Source organism: Coenobita brevimanus, chromosome 99 (assembly GCF_032717465.1).
Source record: "Coenobita brevimanus isolate Jiangsu-jjx chromosome 99, ASM3271746v2, whole genome shotgun sequence".
Taxonomy (NCBI): Eukaryota; Metazoa; Arthropoda; class Malacostraca; order Decapoda; family Coenobitidae; genus Coenobita; species Coenobita brevimanus.
The window spans coordinates 19,168,201-19,192,111 of NC_137052.1; the positions used below are offsets into that span (position 1 = coordinate 19,168,201).

General features: G+C 43.6%; 1 protein-coding gene across 7 annotated transcripts in view; it reads right to left on the bottom strand.

Moving 5' to 3' along the window:
* Window positions 1-23,911, bottom strand: part of PMCA (plasma membrane calcium-transporting ATPase 3) — a 485,021-nt gene that overhangs the window by 202,876 nt on the left and 258,234 nt on the right. For all 7 annotated transcript variants that reach the window (XR_013899883.1, XM_080283982.1, XM_080283980.1 and 4 more), the window contains exon 5: window positions 9,578-9,786. Coding sequence is in view for 6 of the 7 variants with exons in the window: in XM_080283982.1 (XP_080140108.1) it covers window positions 9,578-9,737 (160 nt within the window). In the remaining variant the exon portion in view is untranslated. The remainder of the gene's footprint in view (window positions 1-9,577; window positions 9,787-23,911) is intronic.

Sequence of the window (23,911 nt, forward strand, 5' to 3'; positions counted from 1 at the left end):
GAGTTAGAGAAAGAACAGAGAAATTAGTTGGAGAAGAACAGGGAGGCTTTAGGAAGGGAAGAGGTTGTGTAGATCAGATATTCATTCTCAGATCTTTAGTGGAAAAGTTTCTAGAGAAGGGAAAGAAGTTGTATGCGGCTTTCATGGATTTGAAGAAAGCATATGACAGGGTGGATAGACTAGGATTGTGGAAAGTGTTAAGAATATATGGAATAGATGGGAAGTTGTTGAATGCTGTGAAGAGTATGTACGATGGTGCGAAGGCTGCAGTGCGTGTGGATGGTGAACTAAGTGAATTTTTTTCTTTGAAAGTTGGGTTGAAACAGGGATGTGTCATGTCTCCATGGTTGTTCAATCTGTACATGGATGGGGTAATAAAAGAGGTACAAGGTAGGGTAGTGGATGTTGGAGTGGCCCTGGTGAGAGAGGATAGTGTTTGGAAACTCCCTGTACTGTTGTTTGCAGATGATACCGTGTTGTTGAGTGAAGACGAAGGGGAGCTGCAAGGCTTGGTGGATGAATATGAGAGAGTGTGTAAGAAACGGAATCTAAAGGTGAATGTAGGGAAGAGTAAAGTGATGGTCTTTGAGAGAGGTGAAGTCAGTGAATGTACAGCGAGGTTGGATGGTGAGGAATTGGAAAATGTGAGTACGTTTAAGTACTTGGGTAGTGTGATGAGTAAGGATGGAGGTTTGGAGGGTGAAGTGCTTGAAAGGGTACAGCAGGGAAGAAAGGTTGCTGGTTCATTGAAAGCAGTGATAAGAAACAGGGAAGTGAGCATGGAAGTGAAAAAGTTACTACATGACAGTATTGTGATACCAACTCTAACGTACGGAAGTGAAGCTTGGACGTTGTTGGAAGGACACAAGTCAAGAGTGAGAGCCATGGAAATGAGTTATTTAAGAGGAGCCTGTGGAGTCACATGGAGAGACAGGCTGAAGAATGAGGATATAAAGGAGCGTTGTGGTGTTGATGTGGATGTGATAGGAAGCGTTATGAGGAACACACTGAGGTGGTTTGGCCATGTGGAGAGGATGGAGGGTCAAAGACTGACGAAGAGAGTGTATGTGAGTGAGGTGGAGAAGGAAAGAGGGAGGGGGAGGCTGAGGATGAGATGGAGAGATGGGGTGGAGAGGTATATGAGAGAGGGGGGTGTGAGTTGGGAGCAGGGGAGTGAAATGGCGGGGGACAGGGCGACTTGGAGGCGATTTGTTTGTGGCCACCCCAAACGGGATTGAGGCGTCTGGCAATAGATAGATAGATAGAATACTGATAATGGAATAAAATACTTCCATTTATATTAAGATACAGACTAAACAGTTCTTTAAAATATACCGAGACTGTGCGGAAAGTTAATACCCTAAGCAAAACTGAAATATGTGCGGAGTGTTAATACCCTGAGCAAAACTGAAATAAGCTTTAACCCCTTAAACGCGGATCGTCTCGTTTGCGACGCTCGGCCAAAAGGACATAACGGCGGATCGTCGCGTTTGCGATTCTAGTAAATTTTGAATAACCGCGGGCAAGCAGGCTCCAGCTGGTATTGTCTATCAGTACCGCCACCCTTTAGCTACTTTTAGCACACTTGACCTTTGTACTACTGACCTCGGTTGTTGCCAAGTATCATTTTTTTTACCCACCCACGCACCGCTGCCCGGCCCTCCCTCGTCGTGCGATATGGCAGCCCGCGGACGGCTCATACGTGTCAATCTGCGCCTTCCTCTCGCAAGCACTTTATGCTAATTGGAAACGCTTGTTTCCCCAGTTGTCACACTAGCATTTTTTCCCGCGGTTTGCCCCTGTTTAGCGTCAGTCCACGAGAATTTTTCAAGGTGACACCATGTCAAACTCAAGCTCTTCCGAGTCTGTGCCTTCCAGCCCTCCGAAAAAGGGTTTTGTGACCTCCACCCCGTACAAACCCTTACAAGGAACTGCTAAGGGACTTAGTGACTCGGCTATAGCTAGTGAGTTATTGAAAGCGTCCATGGATTATGGAAGTGACGTCAGTGTTTTATCTAGCCTGGCAGAGTCAGACACACTATCGAGTGCTGAGTCTGAGGTGCCAGAAGTGACTATTCCTGTGCCCAGCACCTCAACAGGCAAGGCTCCTGTAAAAAGGGGCCTAGTGTATGGAAAGGGGGCCAAGAGGAGACGAAGTGGTGACCCAGCTTCCCAGCCATTGTCTTCCTCAGACCGGCCATTGTCCCCTACACCACGTCACGCCACCACCAGCCCGCCACGCACTCCCAGTCCCATTCTCTCGTCATCATCTTCAGCTGCCCTTTCTCCGGAGTCTTCGGAGTCGCCTTCACCACCTCGGAAGGGAAGTAGGCAGTCTAGTTTACGTAGAGGTTTCCGTAGGCCCAGTGTTCGTGCTAGTAGGAGTAGAACTTTGTCTCCTAGTGTAAGACTAGCTAAGGTTACTCGCACTAGGCAACTCGCCAGTCACGCCACCGCGAGTGACCTTGAACCTTCGGCTTATCTCCCCACCACCACCACCACTACACCGACACGACCTAGGACAGCCTCTGCCTCATGCACTGCCTCACCCACTGCCACACGGCCTGCCTCATCCCCCGCCGCCCCCAGCACCTCCCAGCCTAGGCAGGGCACTCTGGATGCCTTCGTGTGGTCTGAGGGCTCAGATTTTGTGCCGGAAGATCTGCCCTTTGATGCCAGTGGGTGTGGAATACAGGCTGACTTCCCTGTCCCACAGGATGGTGAATGTTTGGACTACCTGTTGGCCTTCCTGGATAACGAAGTAATGGAGCAGATTTGTACCGAGACGAACAGGTACGAGGGGCAATCTGCTGCAGTTCGTGAAGGTGAAGGTGAAGCTGCAACGCCATCCACGTCACGGATGGCAGCATGGGTTCCTGTAACGATCAGGGAACTGTTTGTATTTATTGGCTTGATGCTTTTGATGCCCCACAATTGGAAGCACAAGCTCGAGGAATACTGGAGTGCTGAAGATCTTTGCCCCACACCCATCTTCAATAAATACATGAGTTGCGATCGTTTCAGGCAACTCATGACTTACCTTCACTTTGCGAACAACGATGAGCCTTCCCAAACTGACCCATTATGGAAAGTGAGGGGAATCCTGAACTTGAACAAGGATAAGTTTACGAGGTTCCTTTGCCCCTTCAAGAAAGTTGTGATTGACGAGTCCTTGGTTTTGTTCAGGGGCCGTCTTTGGTTCGTGCAGTATATTCCTAGCAAATGCCACCGCTTTGGAATAAAGTTTTTCGTGCTGTGCGACTGCAAGACGGGGTTCATCTTAGACTTCGTTATCTACACCGCCAGCAATGTGGACTTGGACAAGACTGACCCCCTTGGATTCTCTGGTTCTGTGGTGAAAGTGCTTTTGGAAAAGTACTTTGGCGGGAATCATGTCCTGTATACGGACAATTATTATACAGCTCCAAAACTCGCCAAGTACCTTTCTGAACACGGCGTCGGATCATGTGGCACTGTCCGTAGCAATAGGGCACACTACCCTGCCTTCCCCGAGGCTGAAAGATCAAAGCGGGGAGACGTGCACCTGAAGAAAACTGACAAGATGCTGGTGATCAGGTGGCACGATAAGAGAATCGTCAATGTGCTCACCACAGTTCGCAAGGGGGAAATGCAAGCCACAGGGAAGGTCGACAGAAGGACTGGTGAGCCTGTGATGAAGCCTGATGCTGTGATTGACTACAACGTCAATATGCGGCTGGTGGACAAGTCTGACATGATGATCGGAGAGATAGACTGTCTGAGGAGGAACTGTCGCTGGTACAGGAAGGTGTTCTTGCACTTGCTTGATATGTGTATGCTGAACGCCTTCATCCTGTATAAGATCAAGAACAGGAAGCCAGCAAACTACTCTCCCCGGCGTTTTTCAAAGACTTGTGTGTACCAGCTGCTTCAGCGTTTTGGGCAGGTACTGCCATCAGGTCCCAGGCGCCACCCACACACACCTCCAGACCGCCTACAGTGTCAGGACTACCTTCAGCGACACCGCCTGGAGCCACTGCCTGCCACTGCCAAGAGGGGAAAAGCACTCAGGAGGTGTCATGTGTGCAGCCATACTACCAGGCAGGACAGAACATTTAGGCGCACCTCCTTGCAGTGCAAAGAGTGCAAAATTCCCCTCTGTGCTTACCCGTGTTTCTTTCACTACCACAGCCAGACTAGATATTGAAAATAAGGGTAAGAATCTTGAAAATAATACTGAGAGTGACAGTGATACTGGTGTTTAGTTTTCTTTTACGTACTGACAGTGACAGTCTGATGAGTGTAAATTAGTGTATGTAGTTGTAAAAGCACTGACAGTGACAGTGTTTTTTTGTGTAAATAATTGTACATAGTAATAATATAAGTACTGTATTAAGAGTGACAGTCACTCCAGTGTAAGAGTTGAAAGCATATGTTTCTATTCTATATTCTGACAGTGACAGTTTGTTGTGTAGAAAATATTATTTTTATAACAAATGACAGTGACACTGATGAATAAGGCAAAAAACTGACAGCTAGAGTGAAAGTGAGCGATAGAAATGAAGTGCGAGTGGCCGACCGGAGCGAGAATAAAGTGCCTGCCGTAAGGCTGAATAAACTCGCGCCGCGGTGGTCTTCCTCATTCCTGCTTCACAATACTGGCAGTGACAGTGATTTTTAGGGCCGTAATAGTGCCAAGCGAGCCTTTGCGAAGTACTATGAAGGAAAATAATGTAGTATACGTGTTTTTAGCTGTGAAAAGGGAAATGTGTGTTCAGTGATGGGAAGATCGCCGCCGCGCTGCATGTCGGCCGTACGCTCTGTTCATTATAGCCTTATTTTCAGTGCTCATTGTACAAATACGGATTCCAAACTACCTGTATGTTGTTGTATAAAGTGTACTGTGACAGATTGAGGCTGTGGCAGAAAGAAAACCGGGTTTCTGGAGGTGTGAAAGTGAAGACTTTGTTACCCAACTTTGCAAGTCTTCACAAGTCCTTTGGTAGTCCACGAAGGCTCAACATCTGTCTCAGGAGAAAGCTGAATGTAAGTACTATATGCCATAAAAATTTTAATGTTCTAGGGTTAATCTCTGATTTTTGGCAAATATTTTCCCACAGGTACTCAGACCCCGCTACAACCCCCGCCACACGGGGGGGATCGGTCGTACACGGCCGCGTTTAAGGGGTTAAAGTAGATATTCTCCTCTGTTGTTAAGGTGGTTAAATAAGACACAAAAAATTTATTCTCAACACTCCAACCTCTTCAAAGAGAAAAAACAATTCTTCTGTTGCCGAAATTACAATTACCATCCCTACGTAAGCACAGTCACTTCACCATTTTAGCACCATACTGACCAAAAGTTACCAGTCTTAACACTTTTCAGTATCTTTCCACCAATTCACCAACTGAACAAGCCAATGACAACAATCTGTTGGCACAGGTACACACAGTGCAGCTTGATAAATCTATATCTATCTCTATCTATAGCCCGACGCCCTAATCCCGCAAAGGGTGGCCGCAGACAAAACGCCTCCAAGTCACTCTGTCACCCACCATTTGACTCCCCTCCCCCCAACTCACCCCCCCCTCCCTCATATACCTCTCAACTCCATCCCTCCACCTCATCCTCGGTCTACCCCTCCCTCTCCCTCCCTCCACCTCACCTACATACACCCTCTTAGTCAGTCTTTCATTCTCCATCCTCTCCATACTGTACAGAATTCCTACGATTAGGAATCCTGTTCTCAAGTTACCAATATTTTATGCTGACGAGATAACGATAATAATACGGTTTGCTGTTTAGTATTCTGAAACTCATGTTACTTTGACTGATGTGAGCACTTAGAGATGCTGGAAAAATAAGGAACTTTTGTGTTGCTCTGTTGGCTCACTCATCTGCATTGTAACCATCAAGTGAACAAGTTGGTATTACTGCAGTAGTTAAACATAACTCGCAACCCAATGAAATTATATTTATCTGAGCTGTACTGTGAACATAAATCATCCAGAAATGCTAAATATAGTACATCCCCCTAGTACGCGCCTATATGGGTGGCAGAGGACGTCACATACTAGGAATTCGCGTACTGTGAATACATAAACTCATGGGAAAAATTACATATGGGCAGTACTCCCCTTCATGGACAACCCTTGAGATGCCTTTCAGACCTAAGTATTAAACTATACAGGGAAACTATCTACAACATATTACCTAAGATAAAGTAAACCAACAAGATTATGGCTTTACTGTACTAGGTAAATCAACAAGGATATGGTGTAACTAAACCAACAAGAATATGGCTGCTCACCTTTACCCAAGAGAACAACAGGCATGATGGAGGTATGAGGATCCGGGGCAGGATGAGGCACCTAGCATGCATCTCCTGCATCACCCACCACACCACCCGACACACCACCTTCCTCACCACTTTCATCACAAGCACTTTCGACACTTTCACTACCTAATGCACCACTTCATTCATAAACCCTTCAAAGTCTACTTCTGGCACCTCAGACACTGAATCAGCCTCTTGATCCTCCTAAGGATATGGCTCTTCTGATGTTGAAAGGAGTGATTCCTCACTTTGTTCAAGCCAAAGGAAACGGGTGATGAGTGTTTGATTCCATCTGTTTACTTCCTGGTTGTGCTTGTTGGTATAGTAGCAGAAGGTGCTGTCCAGTGAAGACATCACCTCCTCCACCCGCAACTGAGAGCATTCGATGTCCTTGAATTCTTCCTTGAATTTATTGAGGGCACACAGTACCCTGCTGATCTCCATTATGGTCAAATCTTCACTCTCCATCACTGGTGTTGCTGCCTTTTCTGCTGATATCTCCTGCTCAAGGTGGGCAGAGTGTAGGCAACCATTATCGCTTCTTGGGGGGGCAATGTTGCCTACTCGGGGTAACCTTGGATTTGGGCCACTCATTGCTGCCCGTCTCGCTTACAAGGAGTTCAATTCGCATACTAATAAAAAAAAAAAATAGGTCCTCGCGTACAAGGGGGATCACGTACTTGGAACTAGCATACTGTAGGGATGTACTGTATTGTGTTTCTTTCATTCGAGGGCCATACTGAACTTTCAGTGATGGAAGTCGCTGGGGTCCGTACCAAAACTCGTCATGGTCCTGATTTGGACTGCGGTCCGCCATTTGAGTACCACTGCTGTATATGCAGTTCACAAACTATGAACATTTGTTGCACTTCACCATATGAGAGAATCTATCTAGGATATTTTATTTTCCCATGCTTTTTTTTTTTTTTTTTAATAACAGAATTGAGGAGGGAAAAACAAATGAACAAAACAATAATCCATACACCAGATTACAGGTGTCCTCCATTCATAAAAAATCTGTAACAGCTGGACTTGAACTGCCATAGATTGAAATTTGGGGGACATCACTCTGGGGATGTGAATTCCAAAGACATGCAGCTCAGGGAATAAAAGAACTCTGATAGGTAGTAGTTCTGCAGTATGGCAATGTGACAATCCAGTCATGAGGGCTACCAGATGTTCATGTGGCATGGGGGAAGGCATGGAGAGGTGGCACAATGGATGCGACTTTGTCTGAGTATTTGCCATAAAAGTATCTATAAAATAATGCAAGGAAGGCAATATTCCTTCTTACCTGAAGGGGATGTAGTTCATTTGTAATACTGTAGTAGGGTTATTAATAATTCTAACAACCTTGTTCTGAATTTTGTCCAGTTGTTTTAGTGTGACCTCTCCACATCCATTCCACAAGGGTGAGCAATAATTCCAGCTGAGAGTGCACATGACTCTTATGAATTATAGCTAACTGCTCATCAGTGATGAAGTTACGAATTCTGTACAATAATCCAAGTTTCTCTGAGGTGGTTTTAGTAAGTGATCTAACACGAAAGGTCCAGCAGAGGGTACTGTTAAGTGAAGCACTGAGAATTTCAATACAGGTCCTCCCCTACTTAATGAACGGGTTACATTCCAAGAAACTGTTCGGAAGTTGATTTTTTCGTAAGGCGAAAAATGCATTTAATGCAGTATAACTTCGATGTAACGGACTTCAACAGAACAGAATTCGCTGTTATCAGAATCAAGGAGCTGCTGGACTAATTTCTTATACTGCAGATAGAACCTCTCTTATGTCCAACTTATATGAAGTTCTGTATGCTGATACTGAAATGATATTCACAGCCTATACGAAGTTAAGGTTTAACACCCTAAATAAAAAATTACAGAAGAAGCACTATTAAGCCTCCTGTTCCAGTTGAAGTATGACCCCTAGTCTTTCAACTTCTGCCTCTGGTTTGAGTTTACTATATTATTATGAAAGCGGTATGAAGCATTCTCTATAATATTTTTCATTCCTCAAAAAAATAAAATAAAAAAACAAAACAAAAAGCTCATCAGTTACAGTAAGTACATCATCATAATCATTCTGACCCTGTTTCCCTACAAAAACAAATATGGAGGGCAGGAAATAGGTATGCCTCTGTTGCTGTTGTTGTTGCCCCAGGTTCATCCAGATGTAAACCCAGTGGACCTCAAGCTGAAGTTGCCCTTTCTTGCAGTCCTTTAGCCTTCTTTGAGGGGATATGGATGGAGATGAGAGATGTTTGTGTAACTAGGCAGTGAAGCCTCCAGTTATATCAGTGCAACTCGCATGATGGCGACCCTCTCCAGCACTGGATATATTGTTAGCAACATCTGATGTTGTGAGATTTGTATAACATCTCTGGTTTAAAAATACAAATACTGTGCTATATATTATCACTGATTATTCCTGTGACAATGATGACACTGATTTGTCCCTTGCTGAGCTGCAGACCTCATATGACGCACAATGAAGGGCTGCACAGGCCATGACGTAGGCATCATATGAGATACAATTTACTTTGGTTATAAAACGCTGACTCAGAGGAAATTAACTGCATGAGAAAGAATCAGCATGGCAGGAGTTAAATCACTACAGTGACATACTTTTGGTTTTATTCCTGCTACCAACAGACAAGTTTATTTAACTTTGATATAGTGTATCTATCTATAGCCAGATGCCATAATCCCACAGGGGATGGCCATCTGTCCTTGAGTTGGTTGTTTTACAGGGAGGGGCACCAACCTTCCGCCAATCCCCTTGCTGACACATACAAAACACATGTGGGTTGGTTATATGGTTACCACCCAGCACTGTAAATGGTTTCCTGGCTTACAGGAAACCATTAGGCTTGTCACTCAATGTAAAGCCACGTGAAATGGAAAGATGAGTACGGTAATAAAGAGTGACAGGAAAGGTGGGAGAAATAGAAAGAGAAAGTGAACACTCAGAAAACAAATGAGGAGGGAAGACACAGAAAAAGAATGATAAAGGTGAAGGGAGATATAGAGAGCACTACATCATGTGAGTGGATGATGGTCACCACCACCTACCACCAATAAAAGAGGTTACCAAGGCATAATGTGCATGATAAACTGCTAATGAAGATATGTATGAAACCTCTTATACCACTTAAATTATGGTCCTAGACAAATCATTGGATGGGGAAGAGATGCAGAATAAACAGCTAATGAAGAGGTGCTACAAAGACTGCCACTCAAAATATGGCTCTCAGACAAACCATTAGTCGGGGAGGTGTACAGCTTCTTTGTGATCTCCAGTACGCTGCCATGCTCCCGATTGATGCGTTCTATGCCCTCTAGGCCACGCGACTCCATCAACTCCCGCAGCTGGCGCAGTGTGATGCCATACTGCGCCGGGCGGCCATCTATAGTGGCCATGGTGCCGGCTCTCACCTCCGCTCCCGGTCTCTCCCCTGCTACACCGTCCCTGTAAGCAAGCATAACCAATTAAGTAAAGCATAAGGCACATACTGTACAGTCTGGCAAGGTACATCAAGCAAAAGTGCATCATCAGGTAAACAAAAGTAAATCAAATTTTGTACAGTCATTACTCGTTTTACGATGGGGTTACGTCAGGTCATACCTTATCGTATACCGATTTTATCGTAAATCGGTACACTGGAACCCATTATAAAAGGGGGGTTACATCAACTCAACTTCCCAAAGTCACCTAACCAAGACTGAACCATAAATGACGAACCCACCTTCATTCCTTCCTGTGTTAGTCCAAGTCGTCCCCCCCGAGGCTGGGGGACAGCCTGTGCTTACAGGCACTAGTGGTCAGCCTCTGAGTCAGACAGGAACAGGTTAGGGGGAGGGGAATCCGGCCCATACCTGCACCAACCTTAGCACTGGTACCAATACCTGCACCAACCATAGCACTGAGGCCTACACTGGCACTCACCTTACCACCGGGCACACAAATTTACAGTAATCCCTTAATTCATGCGAACTTTTTTCAAGCGATTTCGGTTATCCACGAATTTTTCGTACAATGATTAAAACGAAAAATTATTGTATTCAAATAAACACATAATTCTAATGTATGAGAGAAATAAATAAAATATTAAACTGCCTACCCACTGCCATTGCACATACATGTGTGTGTGTGTGTGTGTGTGTGTGTATGAGGTCAATCTACCAAGCACCACACAGTCAGTTTGAATCTAACGGTTGAATCGTGCATGACTGGCGAATCGTTATTTGTGGCTTATTTTTCTGCCTTCCAGTGATGCTTGCCTGGTTTGTCAACATGGGGCCTAAGCATGGTGCTAGTGATGCATGTGGTAACACACCAAAGCGAGCTTGTAAAGAGATGTTGCTGACAGAGAAAGTTAAAGTGCTGGACAAACTTAGGAGAGGAATGTCGGCAACAATTCACCGTCAGGACGATTCCCTGTCATTTATTTACATACCAATTTATTTAGCAAGTACAGTACACTAGTTTTTTACTTATATGAGTTATAAAATCCCCCTGAAAATCAGTTTTTAAAGTATTAATTAATCAATAATACGTATATTTACAGAATGACGGGGAATCGTCCATGTTTTGATGGTGAATTGACTTCATGGGGAATTGTCTCGGAACTGTATGTTTGGGGTGAATGAGTCAACTGTTCGTACAATAAAGAAGGCTATCTTGCCTGAGACAAGCGACGGTCACCTTGCGTGTGCCTGGTGCTATCCAATGGCAGGAAATTTAGTGTAAATCGAATTTTGGGGTGGAACTTTTCTATTATCATTGTAGCGAAATATTGTAAACCGAAACATCGTAAAACGAGTAATGACCGTAATGCATACAAAGCCAGGTAAAGCACACTGAGTCAAGTACAGGGTAACTCACAAAAAGTGCTGGGTTTCAAATGAATACCACTTTTGGCCTCACTTTCAGCCCGCATAAGAAAACTGCACTGCATGCATCATCACTCCCGATTATAATCCATATCAGCATCATCATCCTCACATTCCTGCTAGTGCTCTTGGTACATGTACTGCAAATATGTTTCTGACAATCACCTAACAGAAAAACCTACCAAGAAATGCCCAAGAGTGCTTAAGGTTAAAAATGAATAAATATAACAGTAGCTATACATATTTGTAATTGTATATTTACACTTCAAGTGACAAGCACCACTGTGTTGTGTAAAAGAGTACAGTGTGTTTCAATGAAAATCTGTGCAGAACTAAAGAAGTTAATACGTATATGACACAAATTGCAACACAATGTGTTGACTGAAGTGCAAATGCAAGTACTGAACCTAACTACCATTTCTAGTGCCAAAATCAAGTCATCACAAGAGATCACTAATGCCTGCTCATGTCAACTACAGTTCATTTTTAACTAGGAAGTTATTCTCGTCCTTTTGCATCTCATTTCTCACAGTCCAAAGGAAAAATTAAATGATATTATGGCTCTGAATCCTTCCCACTGGAATTCTTCATAGCTAGCATGATCCTGTAGAGTTAATTTTTGCTACAACTAAGTATTCAAGATGGAAATGTGCCAATTTTATGCCTATCTTAGGTGAATAGCTAATATCGGTGCCTAAGTTCCTAAAACTCGTCAGTGGAATGTAAAGCACCTTCACGTGAAACAAAAGTCAGTATGAGATTGGCGGAGGCCAATGACTGCCTCCACATCACACTCAAGAGGGTGCTCTTCTGGTGGAGGCCAATGACTGCCTCCACATCACACTCAAGAGGGTGCTCTTCAACTTTTCACATCGATCCGGCCTCAAGATCAACGTCCAAAATAATTTTGCCCCTACTGCCCTGACCTGATCTAATCTATTCTAACCCAAACCAGAACAACCTGGGGACAAATGGGATCGGAAGTCAAACATACTTGTTCACATTCATATGAAATATAAGGAAATGGCTAAATGGGATCAGAAGTCAAACATACTTGTTCACATTCATATGAAATATAAAGAAATGGCTAAAGCACAGAGGTACAGACAATACTGGATGAATCAGAGTGCAAAATCAAAATTTCTTCACATCGAGAAGTGTGTGTGTGTGTGTGTGTGTGTGTGTGTGTGTGTGTGTATATATATATATATATATATATATATATATATATATATACACAGTAAGACCTCACTCTAACGGACTAATTGGGACCCAAACCATTCCGAAAAATGCAAAATTCCGATAAAAGCGACATCCGGACTTTCCCCATTTAATCTGGACTTTTTCCAATATATCAGACATTAGTCTGGATCGCATTAACGGTTTTGACTACCATAGTGGTACTGTGCTGTGTTATAACTTCAGTATATTAATCAAATGGTATAATATATATAATAATACTGTACTATACACTGACAAACATGTTTTTTATTTACCTTATTGTGATGAACACAGCTGAAGTGGTCAGGCAGTCCGGACTGCTTCTGGCTTTATCAGACTTTTTCCGATATATAGGAATTTTGTCAGGTAGCCCCTTGAGTCCAATAAAAGCGAATTCTGGTCTACTGAAGTCCGTTATATCGAGGTTTTACTGTGTATATATATATATATATATATATATACAGTCCTTACCCACAGACCGCAAGTTCAGAGTACATGATCCTCATTGTACGCGAGGACCTATTTTTTATCGAAATTTAGTGTATTTTTTAATAGTGACGCGAACTGAACTCGTAACAGGTGAGACGGCAGTGAAGAGTGGCCCAAATCCAGGGTTTACCCCAAGCACGTGACATTGCCACCCCAAGAAGCGCCAACCACCAGTGATTGAGAGTGGAGACTTGTTGATCGGCCATTTCCTGAGGAGGATCAAGAGGATGATGCGATGTCTGAGGTGTCAGAAATAGACTTTGAGGAGTTTATGAACGAAGTGAGTGCATTAGCTAGTGAAAGTGTCGAAAGTGCTGGTGGCGAGAGTGGTGAGGAATGTGGTGTGTTGAATGATGCGGAAGCTGCACCCTAGGGTTAAGGGTTACAAGACAATTCGCTATCAAGTCAATTCACTGTCAGACAATTCCCTTTCAAAACATGGACAATTCCCCGTCAGTATACTTATTATTAATTAATCAATACTTTGATAACTATATATCAGGGGGATCCATCAATGTTCAATATAACAGGCTTTGGATATTATTTATTCGTTGCACCTTTAGTCAATATTGACTAAAGGTGCAACGAATAAATAATATCCAAAGCTTACGCTATTGAACATAGAATTTGATGGTTATTAAAGTACAGTACTGATTAATTAACAATAAACATACTGTATTTATAGAATGACAGGAAATTGTCCAGGGTGCGAATTATCCTGACGGAATCGTCCATGTTTTGACGGGGAATTGTCTGATGGCAAATTGACCTGACGGCGAATTCTCTCCTGCACCACTTGACACACCACCTTCCTCACCACTCTCGTCACCAGCACTTTCGACACTTTCACTAGCTAATGCACTCACTTCATTCATAAACCTTTCAAAGTCTATTTCTGACACCTCAGATATTGCATCCTCCTCCTGATCCTCTCCAGGAAATGGCTCATAGACAAGTCTCTACTCTACATCACTGGTAGTTTAATTTACTTGTTTCTTCTTCACTGTAGTCCCCTTTGAATTATTCTAGCATCACCCATAGCTGTCTTCATTAATGACGGCGAACTGTCTTGTTATTGTTGTGACGGCGAATTGACGATGCCGAATTGTCCTGAAACCGAGTGGTGCAGGAGACAATTCGCCTGTTGTCCTCTTGGGTTAAAGTGAGCAGCCATATTCTTGTTGATTTAGTTAAGCTATATCCTTGCTGACTTAGTAAAGCCAGAATAGTGTTGGTTTACTTTACCTTAGGTAACATGTCTTAGATAGTTTCCCTGTACAATACAATACTTAGGTCTGAAAGGAGTCTCAAGGGTTGCCCATGAAGGGGGGACTGCCCATATATAATTTTTCCCGTAAGTTTATGTATTCAGAGTACACTAATTCCTAGTGAGCAACGTCCTCTGCTGTCCATATAGGCGCGTACTAGAGGGATGTACTGTATATATATATTATATATGTACACAATGTGTGAAAGAAGAGTGAATGTGCATGAAGGAGTTACATGCTGGAAACTGGAATGTGTGTGACAGTGCTGGTAAGAGTGAGAGACGCTGTGGGAGAATAACACAGAATAATATATCAGTGCCGGTGTGAGAATGACAGTATTAGTGAAAGTGTGAAACAGCATGAGTGTAGAAGACTACATGAGTGAAGCTGGGTATACTGAGAGGAAAGAGAGAGAGAGAGAGAGAGAGAGAGAGAGAGAGAGAGAGAGAGAGAGAGAGAGAGAGAGACCCCCAAGGTCTCCCACTATCCTACACAACCATAATTAGAGAGGCACTCAGTGGAGTGCATCTCTTTGAGAAGGGCAATGTGATACCGGATCCAGAATCTGTAATACGATCCAGATCAGTCCCAGAAATTAATTAACTGTTTCCTGGGATTGATTATGTGTGTGCGTGGATGAAAGGATGCGAAGATGTGTAATGGATGCAAGAGCTCTATAAGGTTGGGGGAGTGGACTTTCTGACCACTACTTGGTGGTGGACAGAATTAGGATACAAGTAAGATGGAGGAATAGAAGAAGGGAAAGACAAGAGGAAGGAGTAGTTGCAAGGAGAGTGGAAAGGTTACAAGAGGATGAGAAAAAGGCAGAGTATAAGAGAGAAGTGGGGGAACGATTGGGCAAATATGAATTGGAGCAGATGGGGGACGTGGAAGGTATGTGCAAGATATTTACAGAAGAAATCTGTGCAGCATGTGATGTGGTGAGTGGGAGGAAGAGAAGATGGAGGGAGGTGCAAGGAACAGCGTGGTGGACTGAAGAGGTGAGACAGGCTGTGGCACAAAAGAAGAAAGCATACAATGAATGGATGAGAAGTCGGGGCGGGGAAGAGGTTGAGAGGCGGAAGAGAGAGTTGTATGTAGAAAGAAAGAGAGAGGTGAAAAGATTAGTAAGAGAGAGTAAGAAAAGAGTGGATGAGGAATTTGGAAGGAATTTGAGTGTAAAGTGGAGGGACTGTAAGAAGAAGTTCTGGAAAGAGGTGAAGAGAGTAAGACAGGGTGGAAGTGAGGTTAGCAGGGGAGTGAAAGATAAAAATGGTAGATTACTAGTGGAGAAGGGAGAAAAAGTGAGCAGATGGAGAGAACATTTTAAGGAATTGTTGAACATAGAGGATGGAAGTAATGCGAGTATAAGTGGCTGGGGAATGGCTGGGAGAAGGAGGGAGGTGAGAAGACAGGAAGAAATCAATAGGATAGAAGTTGTGAAAGCAATGAAGAAAGTTAAATTGGGGAAAGCCCCAGGAATTGATGGAGTGTGTGGTGAAATGCTGAAGAATGGGGGAGAGATAGTGGTAGAATGGATGTGGAAGATGTGCAGATTGGCCTGGGAGGAAGGTAGAGTCCCGGAGGATTGGAAATCAGGTATAATTATTCCCTTGTACAAAGGAAAAGGGGAATAAGAAGTGTGTGGTAATCATAGGGGCATTTGTCTTCTTAGTATAATAGGAAAAGTGTATGGTAGAATACTTATTGACAGAGTCAGAGAAAGAACAGAGGAATTAGTTGGAGAAGAACAGGGAGGCTTTAGGAAGGGAAGAGGTTGTGTAGATCAGATATTCACTTTTAGATCTTTAGTGGAAATTCTACAGAAGGGAAAGAAGTTCTATGCGGCTTTCATGGATTTGGAGAAAGCATATGACAGGGTGGATAGACAAGGATTGTGGAAAGTATTAAGAATATATGGAGTAGATGGAAAGTTGTTGAATGTTGTGAAGAGTATGCATGATGGTGCTAAGGCTGCAGTGCGTGTGGATGGTGAACTAAGTGAATTTTTCTCTTTGGACGTTGGGTTGAAACAGAGATGTGTCATGTCTTCATGGTTGTTCAATCTGTTCATGGATGGGGTAATAAAAGAGGTACAAGGTAGGGTAGTGGACGTTGGAGTGGCCCTGGTGAGAGAGGATAGTGTTTGGAAACTCCCTGTACTGTTGATGCAGACGATAATGTGTTGTTGTGTGAAAATGAAGGGGAGCTGCAAGGCTTGGTGGATGAGTTTGGGAGAGTGTGCAAGAAACAGAATCTAAAGGTGAATGTAGGGAAGAGTAAAGTGATAGTCTTTGAGAGAGGTGAAGTCAGTGAATGTACAGCGAGGTTGGATGGTGAGGAATTGGAAAATGTGAGTACGTTTAAGTACTTGGGTAGTGTGATGAGTAAAGATGGAGGTTTGGAGGGTGAAGTGCTTGAAAGGGTACAGCAAAGGAAGAAAGGTTGCTGGTTCTTTGAAAGCAGTGATAAGAAACAGGGAAGTGAGCATGGAAGTGAAAAAGTTACTATATGACAGTATTGTGATACCAACTCTAATGTATGGAAGTGAAGCTTGGACATTGCTGGAAGGACACAAGTCAAGAGTGAGAGCAGTGGAAATGAGTTATTTAAGAGGAGCCTGTGGAGTCACATGGAGAGACAGGCTGACAAATGAGGATATAAAGGAGCGTTGTGGTGTTGATGTGGATGTGATATGAAGTGTTATGAGGAACACACTAAGGTGGTTTGGTCATATGAAGAGGATGGAGGGTGAAAGACTGATGAAGAGAGTGTATGTGAATGATGAGGAGGGGGGAAGAGGGAGGGGGAGGCCGAGGATGAGATGGAGGGATGGGGTGGAGAGGTATATGAGAGAGGGGGGAGTGAGTTGGGAGCAGGGTAGTGAAATGGCGGGGGACAGGACGACGTGGAGGCGATTTGTTTGTGGCCACCCCAAATGGGATTGAGGCGTCTGGCAATAGATAGATAGACAGACAGTTTCCTGGGACATGGGCTATCTACCTACCAAATCTGGTCCAGATCTCTCTTTTAGTTTTTGAGTAATCCTGATAACAGACAAACATCAAACAGTGGTGAAAACACTCTCCTTGTCAGAAAGAATAAATCTAGCATGGCAGAAAATCTTACAACAGCTGTGGTTTGGTGCCCTCAGTTATCCCTCCTTCCCTTCCGCATTCCGCAACCCCTCTGCTCCCACGCCTATCACATGACTTCATATTTTTCAAATATCTTTACCAATTTTCAGGGTAAACAAGTCCCCATGATATTTATATGGACACCCATTAATTAGGAATCTACCTATTTCAAGGATAAAATTTCCATAGCTAATTGTTATTAGAAATAGGTTTGCTTTTCATTACAGAATTTTTGTCTATTCTATCTATAACTCAACGCCCTAATCCTGCAAAGGGTGGCCGCAGGCAAAACATCTCCAAGTCGCTCTGTCACCCACCATTTGACTACCCTTCCCTCAACTCACCCCCCCTCCCTCATATACCTCTCAACTCCATCCCTCCACCTCATCCTCGGTCTACCCCTCCATCCCCCTCCCTCCACCTCACCCACATACACCCTCTTAGCCAGTCTTTCATTCTCCATTCTCTCCACATGTCCAAACCACCTCAGTGTATTTCTCCTAATCTTCTCAACCACATCCACATCCACCCCACAACGTTCCTTCACTTCTTCATTCGTCAACCTGTCCCTCCACGTCACTCCACATGCTCCTCTCAAGTAACTCATTTCCACTGCTCTCAGTCTTGACTTGTTCCCCTCTTGCAAGGTCCATGCCTCAATTCCATACATCAGGGTAGGGATCACAATACTATCCTGCAGTGACTTCTTAACTTCCATACTCACCTCCTTATTTCTCATCACTGCTTTCAGTGAACCAACAACCTTCCTTCCCTGCTGTACTCTTTCACGCACTTCATCCCCAAAGTTCCATCCTTACTCATCACACTACCCAAGTACTTGAATGCACTCACATTTTCCATATCCTCACCACCCAACCTCACTGTACATTCTGTGACTTCATTCCTCTCAAACACTATAACTTTACTTTTGTTTACAATAACTTTCAGCTTCCTCCTTCTAAACACTGTCCCAAATTCATTCACCAAACCTTGCAACTCCCATTCATCTTCACTTAACAATACTGTATCATCAGCAAACAGCAATGCCAGAATCTTCCAAATCTCACCCTCATTCATTACAGCCAACCCCACATCCACTGCCCTACCTTGCACCTCCTTTACAACCCCATCCATGTATATATTAAACAGCCATGGAGACATCACACAACCCTGTTCCAGTCCCACACTGAGATCAAACAACTCACTCAGCTCACCATCCACTCGCACCACAGCCCTAGCTCCTTCGTACATACTCTTCACAGCACTAAACAATATCCCTTCCACTCCATATATTCTTAATACCTTCCACATACCTTGCCTATCTATTCTGTCATAAGCTTTCTCCAAGTCCATAAAGGCAGCATACACTTTCTTTCCCTTCTCTAGATACTTCTCCACTAAACATCTTAGAAAAAATATCTGATCTACACACCCTTTTCCCTTCCTAAATCCCCCTTGTTCTTCTCCAACTAGCTCCTCTGTCATATGCCTAACCCTATGAAAGAGTATTCTACCATATATTTTACCAGTCACACTAAGAAGGCAAATACCCCTATGGTTACCAAATACTTCTCTCTCTCCTTTTCCTTTGTATAAAGGAACAGTTATACCTGATTTCCAGTCCCCTGGAACCCTTCCATCTTCCCAAGCCAATCTACACAACTTCCATATCCACTCCACAACAATCTCACCCCCATACCTCAGCATTTCAACACACACTCCATCAATTCCTGGGGCCTTTCCCAACTTGATCTACTTCATTGCTTCCACTACTTCCGCCCTACTAATCTCTTCCTCCCTCCTCTCATCTCGTTCTTCTCCCAGCCATTCCCCAACCACTTATACTCACATTGCTCTCACTCTCTATGATCAACAAATCCTCAAAGTGCTCCTTCTATCTCCTCAATTTCTCTCTCTTCTCCACCAACAAAATATTATTCCTATCTTTCACTCCCCTGCTATATCCACTTTCACACTGCCTTACTTTCTTTACCTCCTTCCAAAACAATTTCTTACTCTCCCTCCATTTCACACTCAGATTCCTCCCAAACTCTTCATCCACTTTCTTCTTACTCTCCTTCACCAGTCTCTTAACCTCCCTTCTCCTGCTCACATATATCTCTCTCTTCTCTCTCTCATCTTCTCCCCTACCTCTACTCGTTAACCATTCACTATACGCCTTCTTCTTTTGTTCCACAGCCCATTTCACCTCATCATTCCACCATGCTGTCCCTTGCACACCCTTGCATCTCCTCCTCACTCTACAAACCACCTCACACGCTGCGCCTATCTCTTCCGTGAATATCTTACATACGTCTTCCACCCCTTCCATCTGCTCCAGCTCATACCTTCCCAATCTTTCTTCCACTATACTCTTACACTCTGCCATTTTCTCACTAACTTGGAATTTCTCCACTCTTCTCACAGGAGCTGTTTCCTCCTGTCTTCCCCTTCGTTTCCTTAACCATTTTCTTTGCAGCTTTATCTTGGCCATCACTAAGTGATGGTCCAAGACTCCATTCCCCCACCCTCTTGCATCCAACACTTGTCTCATTCGCTCATCCACACACACGTAGTCAATCATTGCCTTTCGTTCAACAAGATCACCATCCATCCTCCTCATTACTCTCCATGTATACCAGTGGATCATCTTATGCCGAAAGTACGTGTTGGCTATTGCCAACCCCGTACCAACACAGATGTCCACCAAAGCACTACCATTCCCATCTACTTCAGCTGGCACACCCCACTGACCAACCACTCCATCCACTCGTACATTCCCAACTTTGCCATTCATGTCTCCAATCAAAAGCACTCTCTCGCCCCTTTCAAATTTGTCCATACATGCTTCTCCTCTCGCCCAAAACTCATCTTTCACTCTTGCCACTCGGTCCTCTGTCGGGGCATACACACATACAAATGCCTACGCTTGTATACCTACTTTCATCCTCACCCATACAATCCTTGCACCCACTGTTCCATTCTCCTTCCACTTCTAGCTTATCATCAGACATACTCCCTCTCTTGCCCTCTCATTCTCATTAACTCCCACACATACACCTAAACCACATTCCCATTCTCTCACCCTTTCCCCTTTCCATTTAGTTTCAGTCAATCCACATATATCCACTTTTGCATCCTCAAGCACCTGAACAATATCTCTCTCTTTCACTTCATCATTCACTCCTCTCACATTCCATGTTCCCACCCTCAGAATGTCCTTTGTCCGTTCCTTACTCATCAACGTATGGTTTGTCCTAGTCCGAGGCGCTTTATTCGCATGTTTAGTTAGTTCTTTTTACAGGGTGGGGCATTAACCCACCACCAACCCTTTTAGTCGCCTTGTACGACAAGCAGGGATACTGGGGGAGTATTCTTGAAAACCCCCTTAATAAACGTCTCTACACCAGTTAACAATTATCAGAAATGGTAACTTCAAAATCTAAGCCAATTTCTGTAATAAACAATCTCCAAAGCAGTTACCTCCATCCATCCATCATCCAATCCTATGTCGCCCCATGAGGAGTGTAGGACGCTGGACTTGGCAAGTTGGTTCTGACACTTCAGATGAGAGCAACCAGCCTCACTCATCCCCGAGTGGCATTACATGAGCAAATAAACCCTAACCACCCCTTGGATATAAACCTACACAGGCTCAATCCAACTGGAGTACCTTAATTACCCACTACCCACCAGGCGCCATAATTTGGTTATATGGTTACCACCCAGCACAGTATACGGTTTCCTGGTGTACAGGAAACCATTTGGTTTGTCACTCATTGTAGAGTTACCCATAGGCAGAAGGAAGAGGAACGAATGAAGGAAAGAAAGACAGAAGAGGGAGTGTAATGTCGCCTGTAGGCAGAAGGAGGAGGAAAGAGTGAAGAAAAGAAAGACAGATGAGGAAGATGGAAGAGAGGAAAGGGTAGACACCCAAAGCAGCACTACATCGAGTGCGTGGATGGTGAGCGCCCTCACCTACTACTGGCAGTTAACTACTAACAGAAATAGTTTTGTTTTTCGTGCAGGAATGTAAATCACCTCACGACAGGGGTCACTCAAGATCCTCCGATCCATTCAGTTGAATTAAAAAAAAAAAAAAAAAAAAAATAGTTTAGTTTTCAATGGAATACTAAAATAATGCACTCGGCTTAAAACATTCGTCTGGGTTCTGCTGGAATAAAATAGTAGCGAAGACGAGACCACGAGATTAAACAGAATTTTCTAAGGCGTTTGAGGAGTTTAAGTCCCATCGTACTGGGCCGCCCGCTGTTGTTTAAAATACGTCACGATATGCAAATACGGTTGTTAGGTAAGATTAGGTATCTATCAGAATACGTGGTTTGTTTTGGTTGAGCTGTTAGTTTAGTCTGGTCTGGTCTGGTCTGGTCCGGTTTACTGTAGCTTAACGCAGCTGAAGGTTTGGAACCCATGACGTGAAATTAGATTTCCGGTCGTTTGCTTTTGTTTGTAGAAGGCGTTATTGTTTTCATTCCGCTTAGTAAGCAAATCTGATACCGGTATGTCACCTAACCTAACCTCGGCAATATTACAACAAACTAACCTTGTTCCACAAAACTATAGCCGTTTCACGAAACTGCTCATTCCAGACTGCCTGCTGAGATTTACAAGCCGTTGGGTCTACCCACCACTCTAGGTACACTTGCTGGTGCCATGGGACCACCATGCGACCTAATATAAAAAACTTTCCTAGCCTCAAAGGTCACTTTCAAAGACAAACTATATACGAGTAATGTGGATGTTTCATATAGGATATTACTATTCATCTAGTGCCACAGTGTCATATGGAAAATCAGTACTTTCCATTAACCATCAACAATATAAGAGAATATAATACTATTCTGCAATGCGCACTTGCGCAGTCGAAAACTACCGTCCGACTGCGGCGATGTTGTGACGTCACATGTACAGTATAAAAAATGCTTCCCTGAAAGTCAAGTCTATCATGGTTAACTGTAGCTCCCATGGCGGGAATGGACTACTTACTACGTTGTGCAAACTCAGAATATTAATTCGTTTGAATATGCGCTGAGATGCCAAGGAAGTTCAAAAGAAGAGTGACTGGATAACCTCGAACGCCACCTCGTCGATCAGACCAGCAGGGAGTATCAGCCAGACGAATGTTGAAGACAGCAAAAATGGGCGTTATTTCATACGATTAACAAACGAACAATGGGCAGGTCATACGAATTTACGGGAACAAAACATACAGAGTAATAAACACCAGACTTATGTGCCATAACATGAGCTGGTCTCCGGTAATGACATTTGGTCAGTTGCCCTAAAGGGGGGGGGGGGAATCTGGAGTGCTGCATGTTTCGTTTAAGAACATTTCTGTGAAGCTGAAAATTAAACCATCTAATTCCATCAATTCCTCCTGAGTTCCCGTTTGTATACTAAATATTCATCATATTCAAGGGGAAAATTGGTTGTCAAACTTTTATTTGTTTCCGATTTTGCTGTTACTCCGTCGATTCATTTACTGTTGTGGATTATGATATCATACAATTCTTTATTTAACTAATGACAACCAAAATGCCTTGTATTCTGTTACTTTTGAAACATGGCTTGTGAAGTGCATACAAATAGACAGTGACCTACTAATATTGGCGAGATGCTTTAACAATAACCTTTCACAAGTTACAACAGTAAAACCAGTCACTGTAAGCTATTTACCTACAATATAAAATGATGAACTGTACGATGTGACTATTCTTTTTTTCTTTATTTAATGTCATTTTTTTAAAATCCACTAGGCCTATGCATACGTTGCAAAAATCTTTCATATTAACATTAGGCTACGTCTGAGACTGGCTTTATCTAAAAAAAAAAAAAAAAAAATAATAATAATAATAATCAGATTGGCGTTATAAATCGTCCTGAAAACAAACATGATCCCTAACTTCCCTTCATTCACTCCACTCTTTTCCTATATAATTCATATTCGTAGCGCCAATTACTGACTGTCGTAATGAGAGCGGGAGACTAACCAGAGGAGTGTATGTGAGTGAGGTGGAGGGGGAGAGAGGGAGGGGGAGACCGAGGATGAGATGGAGTGATGGAGTGGGGAGGTATTTGAGAGGTGTCAGCTGGGGGGAGGGCAGCGAAATGGACAGCACGACATGGACACGATTTGTTTGTGGCCACCCCTTACGGGATTATGGCGTCTGGCTACAGACAGATAGATAGCTAAGCCGTTCCTTGCAGTCTCCTCACAACTGCTCGAACTGGAGATTCACTCAGTTACTTCCATTATCACGTTTATACAAAAAAGAAAAAAAATGATGACTAATACAGCACAGTTTATGATATGAAACAAACAATGCTATCTGTCTATAGCCAGACGCCACAATCCCGTAACGGGTGGCCGTTTGACTCTGAGTTGGCTGTTTTACGGGAAGGGGCACTAATCCTCCGCCAACCCGCTTGTTGACACGTAGGGAACACGTTTGAGTTGGGTATATGGTTACCACCCAGCACTGTAAATGGTTTCCTGGCTTACAGGAAACCATTGTCACGTAATGTAAAACCATCTGCAAAGGACAGAATAATAATAAAAAGTGAC